Raw genomic sequence first — 21244 nt, forward strand, 5'->3', positions numbered from 1 at the left:
ATTTGCCATTATTTTTGGAATTATCTTCATCAGGAATACAGTGAGTAGAAAGACTAAAAAATATTGATCTAATACTCTCAGGGGCAGACATTGAATGACACCATTACAGGTGATATGAATGAAGAAGACGAAAGCATTTTCACAAATGACATTTTTATACGACCGCAAAAAAATTTTGCGGTCGTATATTGGTATGACGTTGGCGTCGTCATCGTCGTCATCGTCAAAAGACACATTGGTTTTCTCACTCTAACTTTAGTTTAAGTGAATGGATCTCTATGAAATTTTACCACAAGGTTCAGTACCACAAACGGAAGGTTGAGATTGATTTTGGGGGTTATGGTACCAACAGTTAAGGAATTAGGGGCCAAAAATAGGCATTTTTGTAACTTCCAGACATAACTTGTGTGTTAGTGTATGGATCTCTCTGACATTGTTCAACAAGGTTCCATATCACAAAGGGAATTCTGGGATTGATTTTGGGGGAAATTGCCTCAAAATTTTAGGAAATTGGGGCCAAAAAAGGGGCAAAAACAAGCGTTTTTCTAGTTTCATGACAATAACTTGTGTGTAAGTGTATGGATCTTTCTGAAATTGTACTACAAGGTTCCATATCACAAAGGAAAAGCTGGAATTGAGTTTGGGGTAATTGCCCAAAACCTTTAGGAATAAGGGGCCAAAAATAAGCATTTTTCTAGTTTCCAGACAATAACTTGTGTTCAAGTGTATGAATCTCTCTGAAATTGTACTGCAAGGTACCATACCATAAAGGAAAGTCTGGGATTGATTTTGGGGGTAATTGCCTCAAAATTTTAGGAATTAGGGGCCAAAAAGGGAAAAAAAAACAAGCATTTTTCTAGTTTCAGGACAATAACTTGTGTGTAAGTGTATGGATCTTTATGAAATTGTACTACAAGGTTCCATATCACAAAGGGAAATCTGGGTTTGAGTTTGGGGGTAATTGCACTAAACGTTTAGGAATTTGGGGTCAAAAAGGGGCCAAAAAACAAGCATTTTTCTAGTTTCCAGACAATAACTTGTGTTCAAGTGTACGGATCTCTGAAATTGTACTGCAAGGTTCCATACCACAAAGGGAAGGCTGGGATTGAGTTTGGGGGTGATGAATCATAAGGGGGGGATTTTTTTTTCATTTTTTTTCTTTAAAATTTTCCATTTTAAATTGGTTATTTCTGATTTATATATAAAAGCAAATAATAATGATATGGTTTGAATAGGTAAATTAAAATTTTTTAAGTTCTTTGACCACATTCATTCTGTGTCAGAAACCTATGCTGTGTCAAATATTTAATCACAATCCAAATTCAGTGCTGTATCAAGCTTGAATGTTGTGTCCATACTTGCCCCAACTGTTCAGGGTTCGACCTCTGCGGTCGTATCAAGCTGCGCCCAGCGGAGCATTTTATTAAGAATACAACAAAACAACATAAGATCACGTTCCCATATTGAATTTTTCAAAAAATTTGTGTAGATTATCATAGATTATCAAAGATTATCGAGTTTTCTGCTGATTTATATTGTAAAACGTTAGCCTCAGTTCCCAATGTGAACCGTTTTGTTGAACAAGTGACACAAACCAGCCAAAAATATCTAGCAGCTTATATTTTAATATATTTTGATATTCTTTTCATGGTTCAAGGATTGCATGAATGAAAATTAGTTTGTTATCACATGATTTTTTTTTCTGAGTTATGGGAGTACTATATTTAGACAATATATTCATTATAAATTAAATAGGGAGATGTGGAATGATTGGAATGTGACAACTATAAACCAGAGACCAAACGACAAGGATGTAAACTATATGGCACTAAACAATGTGCTAATCTTATACCATTTAGTAAACTATGAAAGGTCCTGCCGTTACAAACTACCAAACAATTCAAAAGTGAAAACTTAGAACAAATAAGGCAGACATCAACCAAGGAAAACCACTGAATAACAGGTTCCTCACTTGGGACGGGTACATAAAAAAGAGGCAGGGTTTAAAACATGTTTGTGAGTGCTCAACCTGGGACAGTCGTGCAACAGTACAACAACTATAAAAGTAGTTGGAAAAGACTTTACTCATCAAACCAGCACTATATGCACACAAAAAGACAAATAACACGAGGTATCATCTAAGAGTACTAAAATCTAGTTCAAAGCTTATTCAAACTAATGAATAATCCATGTTTTCCCTCACTGGACTAAATTTTCAATCAATAAGTTTACATGTATCATAAAAAAAAAATAAGATGTGATATCCTGTTTGTAATGTTATTTCTACAGTAACAGCCAAACTTCCAATCCTATTCTTTCTCTATCTATGAAAGACTTCAGTGAACAAAAATGATAATATAATTCCCTCACTAAATAATTTACCAGTTATACAAAGATTATGTTAATTGAAATCTAAAATGACACTTCAGACACAGGCCAGCATAGCAAATGAGTTAGGAAATATGCACGCTGTAAGAAATGCAGAAAGGAATATCACCGTCCAAATTAGGAAACGAAAAATTAGACTTTAGTCATAAATTGTAGTATAGAGTTTCTGCTTGTAAAACTGATTGCAACATATTCCTGTCCTTCAAAAAGAGTTGATCTAACCTTGACCTCATTGATTTTGATTTTGAAAATGAATATCCAGGCCTGGTAAGAGGTGAAAAGAAATAACCTTGCATAAGACAGGATGAGAATGATAGAATATTCTGCGAATCATTCATGTGCAAAAGTGCAAATAAATTTCTGTGCAGCAAAGCCGCAAAAAAAAATGATAAGCATTAGATGAAAATGAAGTCAATCTGAGAAAAATCCTCCTTTAACCTCCATTTTAAAATGTCTGTATTAGCTAGGTTTTAGACTTTCAAGCATCACTGAAGAGACAATTAATTTAATTGTCCAAATACACATCTGGCTCAAAAAATTGTTTCCGTTATAATTTATTAGTTTCAGTGTGAATTTTTTTTCTCGCAAAATTACGATTTTTTAACCCTTTTTCACGGTTCACTAAACATAATTAAAAATTGATAGTAACTCTAAAGCACATCAGGTTAAAAGTTTTGGTAAAGGTAGATTTTCATGCAGTTGTGGTCACATCGATCTGAATCTTAGTTTCAAAGCACAGACACTTGTCTCTGAAAAAAAAATCCTATATACCTTAATATTATATTTTTTTCAGAGACAAGTGCCTGTGTTTCAAAGGGATTTGTGTTGATCTTGCTTTTATATAATAGTTATAAGTATTGTTCTTTGTTCTTTTTTATTTTTTGCGTTGCTTATACCAGTTACAGTCTTGTCTATCCTTTGTCATGAAAAACGTGTTTCAATTCCAATATTTCAGATTCAGGGTTAGAAAATTTACAAATGGTTTACAAATTTGGTGATAGCTTAGGGTTAGATAAAGAGTCAATAACAAATCCACTATTATAAGTTATATGGTTCGCTACTGACCCCCTACGGATCCATAGAGGGTTAGTAAAATCCATAGGGGGTGAGGCCGAAGGCCGAATATCCTATGGATTTTATTCACCCTCTTTGGTCCGTAGGGGGTCAGTAGTGAACTGTATAACGAATTTATCGCACGCGGGACTTTTTCTGCTGTGTTTTGTAGAAAAATAAACAATGAAACACAACAACATTAATAGATGACGTCACCATTTACAGTAGACGTGACGTCATGAACCCCCTATGAAATTTCTAACCCCCTACGGATCCATAGGGGGTCACCACGTGACAGCGTTAAACCAATCACAACGTGATAATTTACCCGCGGTGCGATAATGATTGATAACTTATTCCTTGATATAACTAAATAACATTTTATATGAGTAACATGACGGGTGTCATATGTGGAGCAGGATCTGCTAACCTTTCTGAAGCACCTGAGACCACCTCTGGTTTTTGGTTGGGTTCATGTGGCTCAGTTTTGACTTTTCTCTGTTGTGTTTTGTGTACTGATGTTTGTCTTTTCATCGTTTTTCATTTTTTGCCATGGCTTTATCAGTTTGTCTATCGATTTACAGTTGCGAATCTAGCCATTTTTAAAAGGGGGCTCCAACAAATCCAAGTCATATAAAAAGGGGGTTCCTACCATATATCCCTTTACAAAAGCATTAGTTGTCCAACAAAAAAGGGGGGTGTTCCAACACCTGGATAAATCTTGAACAGGTAAAGGGAGTTTCAAAGCAATGCATAAATTAACTGCACTGACACAAATATAGTTCCTCGATCCTTAGCTGATTAACGGCGGTGCTCTTTACATAGGAGGTTCTTACGTACGTAGACAGGAAGAAGTTATTAACGTTTATTTAAAGTATCTTTCCCTTCTCTTTGTAGGTTCCTGCTTACGGATTTTTTTCTGGGAAAAACGGTGTGTGAAACTTTATTTTAAGGGGATATACAGAACTGTACAACATTTACTCATGTTTCATATAGCATTTGCTATTAAAGTCGAAGTCTGTTAAAGAGTTGACGTCTTTAAAGATCAGATTTCTACAGTTGTATAGATCTATTATTTATATATGATTACTCGGCCCATAAGTACTTGTAACAAATTTTGGTTATAAAATAATCAGCCTATAACTAACATGGACTATAAGACAAATATAAAAAAGATTATTATGCCTCACAGTATAATAGAATAAATCTATTGGCTAATAAAAGATCATATGGTGTCACTGTGAATAGACAACTTTCGAGTTATGTCCTTCACCGGAAAAGTGTGTCAATTAGGCATGCCTTTTAGTTTATGATGTCATTTACCAGATAGAGTGGACCACTCCTATCCCTGCACTATTGAAGTTCATCCAGCGTTTTCGTGATCGTCATTATGCAGGCTAATCTAGAAATAATGTTTGTTCTGTAGGTACTTAATCACAATTTCCTAATGACAGCAGTGCTGATTATCCATTATAAGAATTTATTACATTGGTAGCATTGAATTACATTGATTTCCCAGTCAAATAAAAACCGATAATTTCACATGTGAAATAAACGTGGTTATTTCACTCTCTGACGTCATACAACAATAGGCGTTGTCAAGACGTCGATTATGTCGGATCAAAACAAATTGTGAATGCGTAGAAAAAAGATATAGTTCCTTACATTTTCTACATTAATTTCATTAAAAAAAGCCATTTGCCAATGTAATAAAAAGAATAACTAATCAAAGAATTCAAATATCGAAAAATATTCAACTCGTGACCGAACAACACTGATAATTAACTCATGCGCTACGCTCATTCGTGAATTAAAGTGTTGTTCGGTCACTCGTTGAATATTTTTCTGTATTTGAATTCTTCAATTAGTTATTCTATAATTAATTTGCCGAATAATTCGTGCAATAAAGCATCATATTTTTGCAACTGCTTGCTCAACATGTGAAGGAAGTGATGATGCCCCTAAACGCATGAATGATGTTCACTAAAAACAAATTTTTTGACTGAAATGCAACAAACTCGAATGTGGTTTATTAATTTGGACATTTTCAAATATGTAAGGCCAGTGAATCAGCTTGACAAAATATAATGTCCGGTGGTGAGGCCAATATTTGTTTGGTATAATAAAACAGTTATGGCTGTATGAGTCGGGAGATATCCTAAATTGTCAATAGTGCTTATAATAAGGGTTATTCCCTTCTGACTAAAGCCCTTGGTGAAATGACCCTTAGCAGGGTTGACAATTTTGGATATCCCCCTCATCAGAGGGCAGTAATTGTATTTTATGAAAACGGTATCTTATTATTATTTAGTTTATTCCAAGAAAAAAAAGGCTGAGTTACATGTATCCATAAATGTCATATTGTAAGGCAAAGTTTCTGCGCTATCCAACATACATTTTTGTACTTTCATTTTCCAGTAGAAGTCAAAATTTTTTGCCCTTCATCCCAGTTGGCCTACTTGGTAGATTCTACAATGTACCATCTGTATTAGTTGTTACAGTTATTTGTTTACATCCAGAATTTGCATGAACTATTTGCTACTGGACATTTATCGCATACAATACAGAAGATATCTTGCATTGATTTTTCCATGAAATTTCAAAATAAATTTAATTGCGATATCCACTTGGCAAATATGCAAAGAAAAATATTCTTTGAGCCCTTCATGACTTAATTTTTCAAGATAGTTCACTTTTTTTTTCGTTTGTTTGAGTTAAAAAAAAAAAATTGCATTTCAATACTTTCCCAAAGAAAAAAATTAAGTCAACTTACAAACAGATAATATGTTTGGGAAATCATGAAATTATTGATAATAAAAAGCCTTTAGACAATTTTCTTGCCTCTGCAAATCCTGCCATTGATTTATTTCTTCCAATTTTTATATAACATTTTGAAAGCAGTATAGAATCAACTGCAAAAGAAGAAAAGGGGTGGGTGGAGGTCCATGAGCATATTTTAGAGCTAAAAACAAAAAACCTATTTTTTAAATGCTGGAAGTTCCATAAATTTGTCTTTATGGTGCTAGATTATGTTGTATTGTATTCTTATTTCATGATCTTGGTACAACTATTCCCGCCTTACATCTAAACATTTAATACACAGATAACTTTCATAAGGTAAAAAAAACTTAATGATAGAAAAGTAACCTGTCTTGAATTACCTTGAACTTTATGTTCCCACAGTAGATTTTGCATGTTTGAATATACAGCATGCTCTGTTACCTTTGCAACTGCTTTTAAATTCATATGACCTATTTGAGTGAATTTTCCATGAATTTTGGTTGCTAAATATAAGCAATGTTACAAAAACAACACTTTAAATTTGGATAGATCATTACCTTCACCTGTTACCTGATCTTATGATATAATAAGTTAATGATATTACTTTTGTGGACATCCTTACCAGAATGGGGATGTTAAATCAGATGCTTCATGTAGGGCGAATTCCACTCTCTCTCTCCATGTTAAAGATCCCTTGCAACAACTCTCGGAGGGGTCTGTAGGTTTCCTGTTGCAAGGAAAAATTATTGACATTATCCAACATACCCCCATTTTCTATTGACACTTTATTTTCCTCCAGCATTTTTTTGTCCAGTGACCTTAGGATATAGCTGTCAGCAACTATATATATATATATATATATATATATATATATATATATTTTAAACCATTGTCATCTTGAATATGCATGAAATGTGTGCCACTGTACATTTTAAGCAAAAATCAATCAATATTTATTTATGGTTTTAACTAAATTCTTCGCACAAGCCTATAGAAAATTTATATTTTGTTGAAGACTGAATTTCATTGTTGACCAACTGGTATATGGGAGTGTAGCAAAACAGTATAGGATTTGATTATGCAATGCATTCCACTTTTGAAATTTTAAATACTGTTTTTGTTTCGGCAGTATACTAGCAAGCTTATTTGAAGACCAGATCCATCATCTGCCTCAGCACATTTTCGTGACTAATCATCAGCCTGTCTGACTATCGTACTATTGGACCATTGGACTACAGACTGTCGGACTACTGGACTGTCAGATTATAGGTCTGACCCCAACCTGCACACCACAAATAACAATGCATCCACATTATGCTCTTCTTTAACACCTATTATATATTCCGGTTCTAGTGGAAATTTCATACTGCCATCTGGGACAAATACATAAATCTATTTGTCTATTGGTGTAATATCATTTTGAAGAAATGGGTAAATAAATTTTTTCTAATGATAAAAAAAATTCAGCATTATTTATTTTTGTATTTTTTTTCATTTACAGAACTTTCCAGTTTCACGATGTCAACACCAAGAAAATGCTTGAGTGGAAAAATTGGTCCCTCAATTCTTAATTCTGACCTTTCTACACTGGCTTCAGAATGTCAAAGAATGCTAGATAGTGGTGCAGATTATCTTCATTTAGATGTTATGGATGGTCATTTTGTACCAAATTTAACTTTTGGCCACCCAATTGTTAAATGTCTCAGACCCAAAATGCCAAATGCAATGTTTGAAATGCACATGATGGTAGAGCCTGCAGAAAGATGGATTGAAGATATGGCAGCCAGTGGAGCAAATATGTATACATTTCATTTTGAAGCAACACAGGATGTTCCTGGATGTGTGAGGAAAATAAAAGAGGCTGGCATGAAGGCTGGAATAAGTATTAAACCTGGTACAAAAGTTGAGGTTTTGGATCCATTTATTGACCTTGTAGACACAGTTTTGATAATGACAGTTGAACCAGGATTTGGAGGTCAAAAGTTCATGGCAGACATGATGCCTAAAATAGAATATTTGAGAGAGCGTTTTAGTGATTTAGATATAGGTGTAGATGGTGGAGTTAGTCTGGATACAATTCAAATGTGTGCAAATGCAGGTGCTAATATGATAGTTTCTGGCAGTGCATTAATGAAAAGTGATAATCCAAGAGAAGTAATGCAAACTTTGAGGAACACAGTAGAGGATTCAATACAAAAATCTCAACTTGAACGATAAAATTAGTAGCTAAGCCACTTTTAATTTGAAATTTGTTATGTTCATACTTATGATCTGAAAAACTAGAACATGATGATGTCATGATGAAGCATAATTTTCACTTTAGCATTGAAGTGTATTGAGGATCTATATATCTAATCACTATTGATAACAAAGTTAATCCTCTATATTGATTGATTCTTTCAATGATGTAAAAATAACAGAAAAATAATCGAAAATATTAGTTTTTATATATTGTTTTGTTATCTCAATTGAAATAATGAACAGACATTTCCAGAAAGCATACATGTAATATGAAATGATTCCTTTAAGAATTCTTTCTGCCTACAGTATTTTTACTTTTATTTTGTAAGTTTATTTCTGAAAAAAAAACTTGAAACAAATCATTTACATTGGTGTTCTGTTGTTTCTAAGCATCAGTTCAAATTGAATATAAATCTTCAGTCAACAGTTACTTTGGAAATTGTTTAGCATTTTAAATGGAAAAAAATATTGAGATTTGTTATGGTTGCAAATAAGACAACTATTCACCAGAGACCAAAGGACAAGGATGTAAACAGCTAATGGTTACTGTATTACCTCCAAGGTTGTTTTATCTCCTGTTGTTAGGTGAATCTGTCCATTTGTTTACCTGCTATATCTCATTTTTGAACTTTTTGTTTTAACAATGATTATGTAAGTTTGAATGTTGTCACTTGTAAATGATGCCTTGAATTCAAGAAAAGGTAGGTATGGATTTATATTCCTTTAAAATCTTTAGAAAAAAGTATATTTTTAGCTCACCTGGTCCAAACTACCAATGCCAATTGGAACCAAACTTGGCCACAAATCATCCTTGGGGTATCTAGTTTTTAAAATTGTGTCCAACAAATGTTTCTGCCAACCAACATGACTAAAAATGGACCATAGGGGTAAAATTCAAATTTTGTCTATTATCTTGAAAACTCCTGTAGAAAGAGAACATCTGACATGGACACAAATGAACAGAATGTTGAAATCTACCTGCTGTCTATTTACCTCAAAACTGTCAGAAGACCTCTTACAGGATATATATATAGGAGTTATTGTTATTGCCCTTAAATGACTAATTTTACCAAATTTTTATGCCCCCGCCGAAGTGGAGGGGGCATTAAATTTTACCCTTGTCCGTCTGTACGTCCGTCCGTATGTCCCAAAATTGGTTTCCGTTCTCTAACTTTAGTTTGCCTCAACCAAATGTCATTAAACTTATACACAATGCTTATCACAACAAAACACAGATCAAGTTTGAATTTTTATGGTGTCACTTTTACCGTTCTAGAGTTATGCCCCTTTACAAATGGAAAACTTGCTGAATTTTTTGTTTCCATTCTCTAACTTAAGTTTGCCTCAACCAAATAATATGAAACTTATACACAATGCTAATCACCACAAAACACAGATCAAGTTTGAATTTTAGTGGTGTCACTTTTACCGTTCTAGAGTACTGTTATGCACCTTTACAAATGGAAATATTGCTGAATTTTTCGTTCCTGTTCTCTAACTTTAGTGTGCCCCAACTTATTGTTATGAAACTTATAAACAATGCTTATTACCACAAAACTCAGATCAAGTACAAACTTGGGTAGCGTCACTTTTACAGTTCTTGAGTAATATCCCTTTATAATGTTACATGCAAGCGGGGGCATCATCTGTGTCCCATGGACACATTCCTCATTTATTTTCATTTTTATATGACTGCAAAATTTTTGCGTTCGTATAATGTTATCACATCTGCATAGTCGTCGTCAGAAGACATTTGGTTTCCAGACAATAACTTGGGTATAAGTGTTTGGATCTCTATGAAATTTTACCACAAGGTACCATACCACAACAGGAAGGTAGGGATTGATTTTGGGGTTTATTGTCCTATTTGTTTAGGAATTAGGGGCCAAAAACGAGCATTTTTCTTGTTTCAGGACAATAACTTGTGTATGGATCTCTATGAAATTGTATCACAAAGTTCTTTACCTCAAAAGGAAGATTGGAATTGATTTTGGGGGTTATGGCCCAAACCATTTAGGAATTAGGAGCCAAAAAGGGGTGAAAAAAACCTAGGATTTTCATGTTTCCAGACAATAACTTGGGTATAAGTCAATGGATCTCTAGGAAATTATACCACAAGGTTCAATACCAAAAAAAGAAAGTTGTGTATGATATTGGGGTTTATGGCCCTAACTGTTTGGGAAAAAGGGGCCAAAAATAATACTTTTTAATACTTTGTATAAATTGCTTATTTCTTGAGCATTTCAATGAGGTTTATTTCAAAGTCTTGAAATCTTGGGGTTCTTTAATATACTTAATCTAACCATGTATTTAGATTTTGGATTTTTGGACACTATATTTAAATTGGTCCACATTGAGGGTCCATTATTAAAGTTTGTTTGATTTCAACAAAAGTTGAATTCCTGGGGTTCTTTGATATGCTGAATCTAACCATGTAATTTAGATTTTTGATTTTGGGCCTGGTTTTCAAATTGGTTTACATTAAGGTCCAAAGTGTCCAAAATTAAAACTTAGTTTGATTTTAATAAAAATTGAATTCAAGGGTTTTTTGATATGCTGAATCTTAAGGTGTATTTAGAATTCTGATTTAGGGCCCAGTTTTCAAGTTGGTCCAAATAAGGGTCCAAAATTAAACTTTGTTTGATTTTAACAAAAATTGGTATTATGAGGTTCTTTGATATGCTGAAACTAACTGTGTATTTATATTTTTGATTGTTTGCCCCATTATCAAAATGGTCCGAATTGAGGTACAAAGGGTTCAAAATGAAACTTTGTTTGATTTCATCAAAAATTGAATTCTTGGGGTGATTTGATATCCTGAATCTAACCATGTATTTAGATTTTGGATATTGGACTATGATAGGTAAAAGTCCAATTTCATTTTTTTAAGTTCTTAGAAAACATTCATTCTGTGTCAGAAACCTATGCTATGTCAAATATTTAATCACAATCCAAATTCAGAGCTGTATTGCACAATTAATAGAAATTGTTAGTAGATTCATAGTTAAAAATAGATATAGCATCATATTATACTTTTAGAAATTATGTATTAATATAGTTTGAAATTTACTGTACATTATTAGATATTTGAAAAATAATCATCATCCGAAGACACATTTGGTTTCCAGACAATAACTTTAGTTTAAGCAAATGGATCTCTATGAAATTTTACCAGAAGGTTCAATACCATAAAAGGAAGGTTGGGATTGATTTTGGGGGTTATGGTTCCAACAGTTTAGGAATTAGGGGCCAAAAACAAGCATTTTTATACGACTGCAAAAAAATTTTGCGGTCGTGTATGACGTTGTCGTCGTCGTTGTTGTCGTCGTTGTCGTCGTCGTCCGAAGACACATTGGTTTTCGCACTCTAACTTTAGTTTAAGTGAATGGATCTCTATGAAATTTAACCATAAGGTTCAATACCACAAAAGGAAGAATGGGATTGATTTTGGGGGTTATGGTACCAACAGTTAAGGAATTAGGGGCCAAAAAGGGGCCAAAAATAAGCATTTTGTAACTTCCAGACATAACTTGAGTGTTAGTGTATGGATCTCTCTGACATTGTACCACAAGGTTCCATATCACACAGGGAATGCTGGGATTGATTTTGGGGGTAATTGCCTCAAAATTTTAGGAAAAAAGGGGCAAAAAACAAGCATTTTTCTAGTTTCATGACAATAACTTGTGTGTAAGTGTATGGATCTTTCTGAAATTGTACTACAAGGTTCCATATCACAAAGGGAAAGCTGGAATTGAGTTTGGGGGTAATTGCCCAAAACGTTTAGGAATAAGGGGCCAAAAAGGGGCCAAAAATAAGCATTTTTGTCGAGCCTTCGACTTTTGTCGAAAAAGCGAGACATAGCGATCCTACATTCCGTCTTCGTTGTCGTCGGCGGCGTCCACAAATATTCACTCTGTGGTTAAAGTTTTTGAAATTTTAATAACTTTCTTAAACTATCCTGGATTTCTACCAAACTTGGAAAGAAGCTTGTTTATGATCATAAGATAGTATCCAGAAGTAAATTTTGTAAAAAAAAAAATCCATTTTTTCCGTATTTTACTTATAAATGGACTTAGTTTTTCTGCCAGTTAACATTACATTCACTCTGTGGTTAAAGTTTTTAAAATTTTAACAACTTTCTTAAACTATCCTGGATTTGTACCACACTTGGACAGAAGCTTGTTTATGATCAAAAGTTAGTATTTAGAAGTAAATTTTGATAAAATTTTGTTCCATTTTTTCTGTATTTTACTTATAAATGGACTTAGTTTTTCTTCCAGTTAACTTTACATACAGTCTGCAATTAAAGTTTTATAAACATTTATTAGATTCAAAAACCATCCTGGATTTTTACCAAACTTGGACAGAAGCTACTTACAATCAAAAGATAGTATAGAGAGGAATATTTTTATTAATTTTTTTCCTCATTTTTGTTGAGCCTGCGATTAACAGCAAAAGTAGGCGAGACACTGGGTTCCGTGGAACCCTCACAAATTTTTCTAGTTTCCAGACAATAACTTGTGTTCAAGTGTATGGATCTCTCTGAAATTGTACTGCAAGGTACCATACCACAAAGGGAAGGCTGGGATTGAGTTTGGGGGTGATGAATCATAAGGGGGTTCAAAAAATTGGGGGGGGGGGGGGGGGGGGGGGTTCCTTTTTTTCCTTTTTTTTTCTTTTAAACTTTTCCATTTTAAGTTGGTTATTTCTGTTTTATATTTAAAAGCAAATAATAATGATATGGTAGGAGATACACACCAAACAGGATGTGTAAATTATTATATAATAAGTATTGAGCAAGAAATTCAATTGCACAGTATTGCACAATAGCAAGAAATCTTCAATTGCACAGTATTGCGCAATAGCAAGAAATCTTCAATTGCACAGTATTGTGCAATAGCAAGAAATATCCAATAGCACAATATTGCGCAATAGCAAGAAATTGTCAATTGTACAGTACATGTATTGCGCAATAGCAAGAAATATTCAATTGCACAGTATTGTGCAAAAGAAGATACTTCGTATAAATTGCTTATTTCTTGACCAATTTCAATGGGGTTTTATTCTTGAATTCTTGGGGTTCTTTAATATGCTGATTCTAACCATGTATTAAGTTTTTGGATTTTGGGCCCCGTTTTTAAATTGGTCCACATTGAGGTCCAAAGGGTCCAAAATTAAACTTTGTTTGATTTCATCAAAAATTGAATTATTGGGGTTCTTTGATATGCCGAATCTAACCGTGTATTTAGATTCTTAATTTTTGGTTCCGTTTTCAAATTGGTCTACATTAAGGTCCAAAGGGTCCAAAATTAAACTTAGTTTGATTTTAACAAAAATTGAATTTTTAGGGTTCTTTGATATGCTGAATCTAAACATGTATTTAGATTTTTGATTATGGGTCCCATTATCAACTTTGTCCACATTGAGGTCAAAAGGGTCCAAAATTAAACTTTGTTCGATTTCATCAAAAATTGAATTCTTGCGGTTCTTTGATATGCTGAATCTAACCATGTATTTAGATTTTGGATATTGGACCATTATAGGTGAATGTCCAATTTAAAATTTTTAAGTTCTTAGACCACATTCATTCTGTGTCAGAAACCTATGCTGTGTCAAATATTTAATCACAATCCAAATTCAGAGCTGTATCAAGCTTGAATGTTGTGTCCATACTTGCCCCAACTGTTCAGGGTTCGACCTCTGCGGTCGTATCAAGCTGCGCCCTGCGGAACATTTTATTGTAGTTTCCCGACAATAACTTATGTGTAAGTGTATGGATCTCTGAAATTGTATTTTTTTCCTGAAAAGAAAATAATATTCAAAATTTCAAAAAACATTTAGGGGGGATTTTTTTTCAAATTTTTTTTTGGGGGTTTTATATTTTTTTTCTTCAAATTTTGTTCAAATTTATTTTTTTTGGGGGGGGGTTCAATTCTTTTTTGGTGGTTTCATCCTATTTTTCTTCAAGATTTTTCGAAATTTCAAATTTTTTCAAAAAAGTTTTTTTTTTGGGGGGGGGGGGGGGTGGGGAGACAATTTTTTTTGGGGGATTTTTTTTTTTTCATAATTATTTGGGTTTTTTTTCCCAAAAATTTTCCATTTTTACATTGATTATTTCTGATTTATGTATAAAGGAACAAATACTGATATGGCAGGAGATGCACACCAAACAGGGTATACATATAGATTCTTACATTGATACCAGTGGATTATCGGATTTATCCAATCGAGATAGTTAAATTATCAATTTTAAAGTCCGAGCCTCGGCGAGGACTTTAAAATTTATAATTTAACTATCGAGATTGGATAAATCCGATAATCCACGAGTAACTATGTAAGAATCTGTTTCTCTAATGATTAAAAAATAAATTTCCTTTTTTGCTAAACTAAAATCTCCTTCGAGTGCCTTCCACTTTCCATAAAGTTGTCAATTTCATTAACACCTGTTAGCATATTTTGATGCATCCAGTGAGCTGAGAAAGGTTATGACCCTTGAACTCATCCAATCATCTTCTGAGATCACTGGCAACCACATGTTGATTAAATTTTTTTATACAATGGAAAGGGATAAATTTCCATAGAATTAGAGAAAACAGATTAACTAAGTATTGTGCAACAGCTCTGTATTGCGCAATAGCACAGTATTGCGCAATAGCAGGAAATTTTCAATTGAAAATAAATACAAATCTTTTAACCAATTTCAATGGGATTAAATTAAGTCTTTAATTTTTGGGGGTTCTAACCTTGTATTACTATTTTGGATATTGGGCCCCATTTTTAAATTGGTCTACATTGAGGTCCAAAGGGTCCAAAATTAAACTTTGTTTGATTTCACCAAAAACTGAATTATTGCGGCTCTATGATATACTGAATCTTATTGTGCATTTAGATTTTTTATTTTGGGCCCTGTTTTCAAATTAGTCCATATTAAGGTTTGAAGGGTTCAAAATTAAACTAAAATTGAATTTTTGGTGTTTTTTTTATATGCTGAATATAACCATGTTTGTTACTCGTGCTGTGTGGATGCAGTAGAATGTGTCCCCGTGCTTGTGGTGTATGCCTTTATATTTTTCAATTATGGGTTGTTTGCCTGTGAGAGAGCTTTCACATGTTTATTATATCTTTGTTCTTAATTGTCAATTATATATTATGGTGTTTGGATGTATAAATACTCATCCACGCCTGCTATTTTTTGACTTGGATGGAGAGTTGTCTCATTGGCACTCATACCACATCTTCTTATATCTATTTACTGCAGGGTTTGTTGCTCGTGCTGTGTGGATGCAGTAGAATGTGTCCCCGTGCTTGTGGTGTATGCCCTTATATTTTTCAATTATGGGTTGTTTGCCTGTGAGAGAGCTTTCACATGTTTATTATATCTTTGTTCTTAATTGTCAATTATATATTATGGTGTTTGGATGTATAAATACTCATCCACGCCTGCTATTTTTTGACTTGGATGGAGAGTTGTCTCATTGGCACTCATACCACATCTTCTTATATCTATATGTTGTTAGATTTTGGATATCAGACCATACTAGGTAAATTAAATGTCCCATTCATTTCAAATTTTTAAGATCTTTGACCACATTTATTTTGTGTCAGAAACCTATATTATGTCAAAAATTTGATCACAATCCAAATTCAGACAGTATCAAGCTTGAATATTGTGATCAAACTTGCCCCAATCTGTATCATGCTGCGCTCGGCAAAGCATTTTATTTTTCATTTTTTTGGTAAATTTTTGAAAGTTTCTTGGTAGGTTTGTACGGAAGCGTATTAGCGCCACACGTTTTTTTGTTTTATACTTCTTCCTTTGTTTGCGTTATAACGCAAACCTTAACGCAAACCTTTGCGAATTAACGAAAACCTTTGCGTTATAACGCAAACCTTTGCGATATAACGCAAACCTTTGCGAAATAACGCAAACATTTGTTTTATTTTATTTCTTATTTAAGTTTCAAAGGAAGCAGCTGTAAATGGAGGAGGCTGCATATATTAAAATTTATCACCCTTTGTACTCATTGCAATGTTAAATGCTTGAGTGTTTAGCACACATCATTGGATAATAATGAGCAGGATAATACATGTATTTATATATATATATATATATTACAAAGAAAATTGAGTGAATTGATGTTATACCGAAGAAAATAAAAAATCAACCCCGCTAGTGTAGCCGAATTTAAGTATACTTCCAAAGTAAGCGCTCGTTTGAGCATTGTGTAAGGTTGGTTAGATTCAAACAAGCTACCCTTTTTCCATAAATGTATAAGATGAAGATGTTATTTTATTATAATTATGTTCTCTACATTCAAATTGCTACCCAAGCATCTTAAATAGCTACCTCACTAGATTGAAATTAAAATTCAATGACTTTTTTTAAAGAATCTTTATCATATTCTGAGATTTCAACAAACGATTTCTTACATCAAAAGTTAAAAAGAATGTTTTTTTTCTGAATAATAAATTTTAAAGCAGAAAGATCATTTTGTCTTTTTGACTTATAGTTTCACAATTGTATGACATTATTTTTGCTCTTATCTAGTTTACCACTTTCCGTTATTCAAAATTTTCAAAATCTTGGCCTTTCAATAAAATTTGCTTATACCATATCTATTTACTTGTTAAATTTATATAATCTTCTGATGCATAAACCATTTATTAATTTGTGTATAATTGCACTTCAAGTATTCCTTTATTTCTATGCATATTTATTACAATGATTTGGCCTTGTGTTCATGGTTCTTCTCTTAACTAAATCACAGCCGAAATTTGATGACAGACGGACATGCAAATGCCGACATTCACAAAACACTGCTTTCAAATTATATAATAAACATAAAATGTAAATTTAATATTATATATAGTTTTTTATTATTAAATATTCAAAACTTAATGAATAATTAAAATCAAAATGTTTTTGCGTCATAACGCAAATGTTTGCGTTATTTCGCAAAGGTTTGCGTTATAACGCAAAGGTTTGCGTTATAACGCAAAAGGTTTGCGTTATTTCGCAAAGGTTTGCGTTATAACGCAAATGTTTGCGTTATAACGCAAATGTTTGCGTTATAACGCAAACATAGGAAGAAATATAAAAAAAAAACGTGTGGCGCTAATACGCTTCCGTAGGTTTGTTTGTTATTCTGTATAAATTAATTTTCAGAATGCTATATATATATATATATTTATTTTATTTTTTATGAAGGGAACCCCTTTAAAAACTTAGCTAATATTGTCCATTGATAAATAAATAAATTAAATTCTTGGTGTACCAGTACTTGGATATTATGGTCCATTAATAAATAAATAAATTAAATTCTTGTTGTACTTGAATATGCTGAATCTAACCATGTATTTAGATTTTGGATATTGGACCATAAAAGGTAAAATCCAATTTCAAATTTTTCAGTTCTTTGACTACATTCAATCTGTGACAGAAGCCTATGCTGTGTCAAATATTTATTCACAATCCAAATTCAGAGCTGTTTCAAGCCTTAAGTTTTTGTGTTTTGGTCTGTTTTTCTTCAACTATAAGCAATAGATCAACTATATTTGTTGTATGGAAGGATTGTAAGGTGTATATGTCTGTCTGGCAGGTATCATCTGACCTTGACCTCATTTTCATGGTTCATTGGTCAATGTTAAGTTTTCATGGTTAAGTTTGTTTCTTAGATACTATAAGCAATAGGTCAACTATATTTAATGCATAAATGTGAAAATAGTATGAAAATTAGAGAAAAATGAATATGTAATTAGCAAAATATAGATACTACCATTACAACTACTGCAACGAGTGGTACATAAATCGGCTACAAATTGAAGAAAGCTCGATATAACATTGGTCATTCAATTTCGTTCAATTTTACCTCTTGATCCTTGGCCATGGTAAAACACTTGTAATGTTTATTTCGATTATAATTTTAAAAAACTTAAGAAAAAAGTATTTTGAAACGCGATTGTTCGGATAATTTTTGAAAAGCATCCAAATAGTTTTAATAAAAAAATTTTTTTTATCTGTTTTTATTTGCCATTTTCACAATTATGAACATATCTATCCGTTATGATACATATTAAAGCATACACATGACAGAAACAATATTAATCAGTAATTGTACAGATATATCATGATATCTTTTGATACATTGTACAGATATATCATGATATCTTTTGATACATTGTACAGATATACCATGATATCTGTTGATACATTGTACAGATATATCATGATATCTTTTGATACATTGTAAAGATATATCATGATATCTTTTGATACATTGATAAATGAATGAAACCAAGGTTAAGAAAAACTTTTCTGCAAAATTGATTGTAAGGTGTACATTTCTGTCTGGCATGGTTCATCTGACCTTGACCTCATTTTCATGGTTCATTGGTCAATGTTCAGTTTTCTTGATTAAGACTGTTTCTTAGAAACTATAAGCAATAGGTCAACTATGTTTGGTTTATTGAATGATTGTAAGGTGTACATGTATTTTTCGTTTGGTTTATCTGACCTTGACCTCATTTTCTTGGATCATATTAAGTTTATGTGTTACTTGTAGTAAAGCTTTATATTTAGGACTATCAACATAAAATCAATGGTTAGTAAAGAAGGTGAGACATTTCAGCGTGTGCACTCTTGTTGCTCTTTAGTGACAATTTTGGGGTTTTGCCTATTATCTTGAAAACTAAAAGATAGGTAGACACTTTAAATAGCAAAAATTATCAGCAGGTCAAGATCTACAAAGTCAAGCATGGAAAAAATTGCCAGTTAAGTCCTTAATGGAGTTCTTGCTCTATAATAACAGTTTTGGGGGTTTTTGTCACGCCTTGACAGAGTCAAAAAGCGAGAAATAGGTATGCTGTTTCCGGTGGCGGCGTCAACAATGTATTAGTTTGTGATTAGGTCTAGTTTATGGTAAACCACTAGTGGTAGCTCAATGATATTTGGTATGCAGTTGTATAAGCATTGGCACATCATATTGACATGGAGATTATTTGGCCCCACCCTCTCAGTCATGGTCTATTGGCTTTGAAACTTTGCTTAGTTTACATGTATTAGTTTGTGATTAGGTCAGTTTTATATGGGGAACCACTAGTGGTAGGTCAATGATATTTGGTATGCAGTTGTAGAAGCATTGGCACATCTAATTACCATGGAGATTATTTGGCCCCGCCCCCTCAATCATGGTCTATTGACTTTGAAACTTTTGCTTAGTTTACATGTATTAGTTTGTGATTAGGTCAGTTTAAGATGAACCACTAATGTTAAGTCAATGATATTTGGTATGCAAATGTATTAGCATTTGCAAGTTTCATTTCCGTGGAAATCATATAACCCCACCCCCTCATTATGGTTCATTGACTTGAAATTTTTACACATTTTACAAGATTATGTTTGTGTTTAGGTTTAGCCCTGTACCTTCGGTCATGGTTCACTGACTTTGAATGTTTGCATAACTTACATGTTTAAGTGTTGCTATTTTAATTTCAACATTTGCATTATCAAAATAACAAATAGGCGAAATATATCTCTGTGTTAACAGTTTATTGCCTATTATCTTGAACACTATAAAAGATAGACAAAACTGATCAGCAAGACAAGGTCTAAAAATTAGTCAACAAAACCAAATTCGTCAGATGACTCCTTATTGGAGTTATTGCACTTTACTGAAGATTTTTTACCAATTTTCAGGGTTTATGCCTATTATCTTGAAAACTATAATAGATAATAGTTTTAAATAGTAAAAATGATCAGCAAGACAAGATCTACAAGTAAGTCAACATGACCAAAATCATCAGTCAACTCAATGGAGTTCTCACTCTTTAATGATTTTTATCAATTTTGGAGTTTTGCCTATTATCTTGAAAACTATAAAAGAAAGACAAAAGTGACTAGCCAGACACGGTCTACAAATAAGTCAAATTTTGCTGAAATCATTAATAGACTCTCACAACTCTTCCGATCTTTCCATCAATCAGAAGAAGTACACTTTTTTCTCAAGCTAATATCTTGACATCTTAAAAGAAAGAAAAATGTGACAGGGCAAGTACAGAATGTCAAGGGTTATCCCTTTCTATTGGAACAAAAATTATCGCACTCTTTACGATAATTATTGCCATTAAATGACGATTTTTTTACTAATTTTCAAGTTTTTGCCTCTAGTTTTATCTTGAAAATTATAATAGATAGTTAGAAACTATTAAAAGCAAAAATTATCAGCAGTACACGATCTACAAAAATGCATATACGACAGAAACCATGGGATGACTCCATATATGAGTTATTGCCCTTGAATGATGATTTTTGACAATTGTTTTAGTTTTTGCCTATCATCATGAAAATTATCATAGATAGTTAGAAACCGCAAACAGCAAAAATGATATACAAAATGCTAATATACCTGGGATGACTCCTTATAGGAGTTATTGCCCTTAAATGATGATTATTTTTTACTAATTTTGAGTTTCTAGAAACCTTATTGATAATTGAACTGTAAACAGCAAAATGATCTGCAATGCAAGATCTACAAACAGATCAATATGCCAAACATATGGCAGGCTGTTCTACTTTTTATTCCAAATTCTAGATATCGCATATAATATATAAGATCTCATATAATATATAAGATATCTTATATAATTTATTTTTATAAGATATGTTATAAACTTTATATGACATCTTATATACTTTAAAAGACTTTAGAAGATATCTTATATACTTTATAAGATATCTTCTAATGTTTATAAGATATCTTATAAATATTTTTTATATAAGATT

At 32.6% G+C, this 21244-nt stretch overlaps 1 protein-coding gene across 1 annotated transcript; it reads left to right on the forward strand.

Annotated features, from left to right (window-relative positions):
* Window positions 1–4320: 4320 nt before the first annotated feature.
* Window positions 4321–8829, forward strand: LOC127708294 (ribulose-phosphate 3-epimerase-like). Its single transcript, XM_052213146.1, has 2 exons — window positions 4321–4372; window positions 7724–8829. The coding sequence occupies exon 2, from the start codon at window positions 7741–7743 to the stop codon at window positions 8437–8439; it is 699 nt and encodes a 232-aa protein (XP_052069106.1). The 5' UTR covers window positions 4321–4372; window positions 7724–7740; the 3' UTR covers window positions 8440–8829.
* The last annotated feature ends 12415 nt before the right edge of the window (window positions 8830–21244 follow it).

Source organism: Mytilus californianus, unplaced genomic scaffold, assembly GCF_021869535.1.
Source record: "Mytilus californianus isolate M0D057914Y unplaced genomic scaffold, xbMytCali1.0.p SCAF_7, whole genome shotgun sequence".
NCBI lineage: Eukaryota > Metazoa > Mollusca > Bivalvia > Mytilida > Mytilidae > Mytilus > Mytilus californianus.

Bases quoted from the DNA above. Each gene is read 5' to 3' on its own strand.
- LOC127708294 (XM_052213146.1), top strand. From the start codon at position 7,741: ATGTCAACACCAAGAAAATGCTTGAGTGGAAAAATTGGTCCCTCAATT.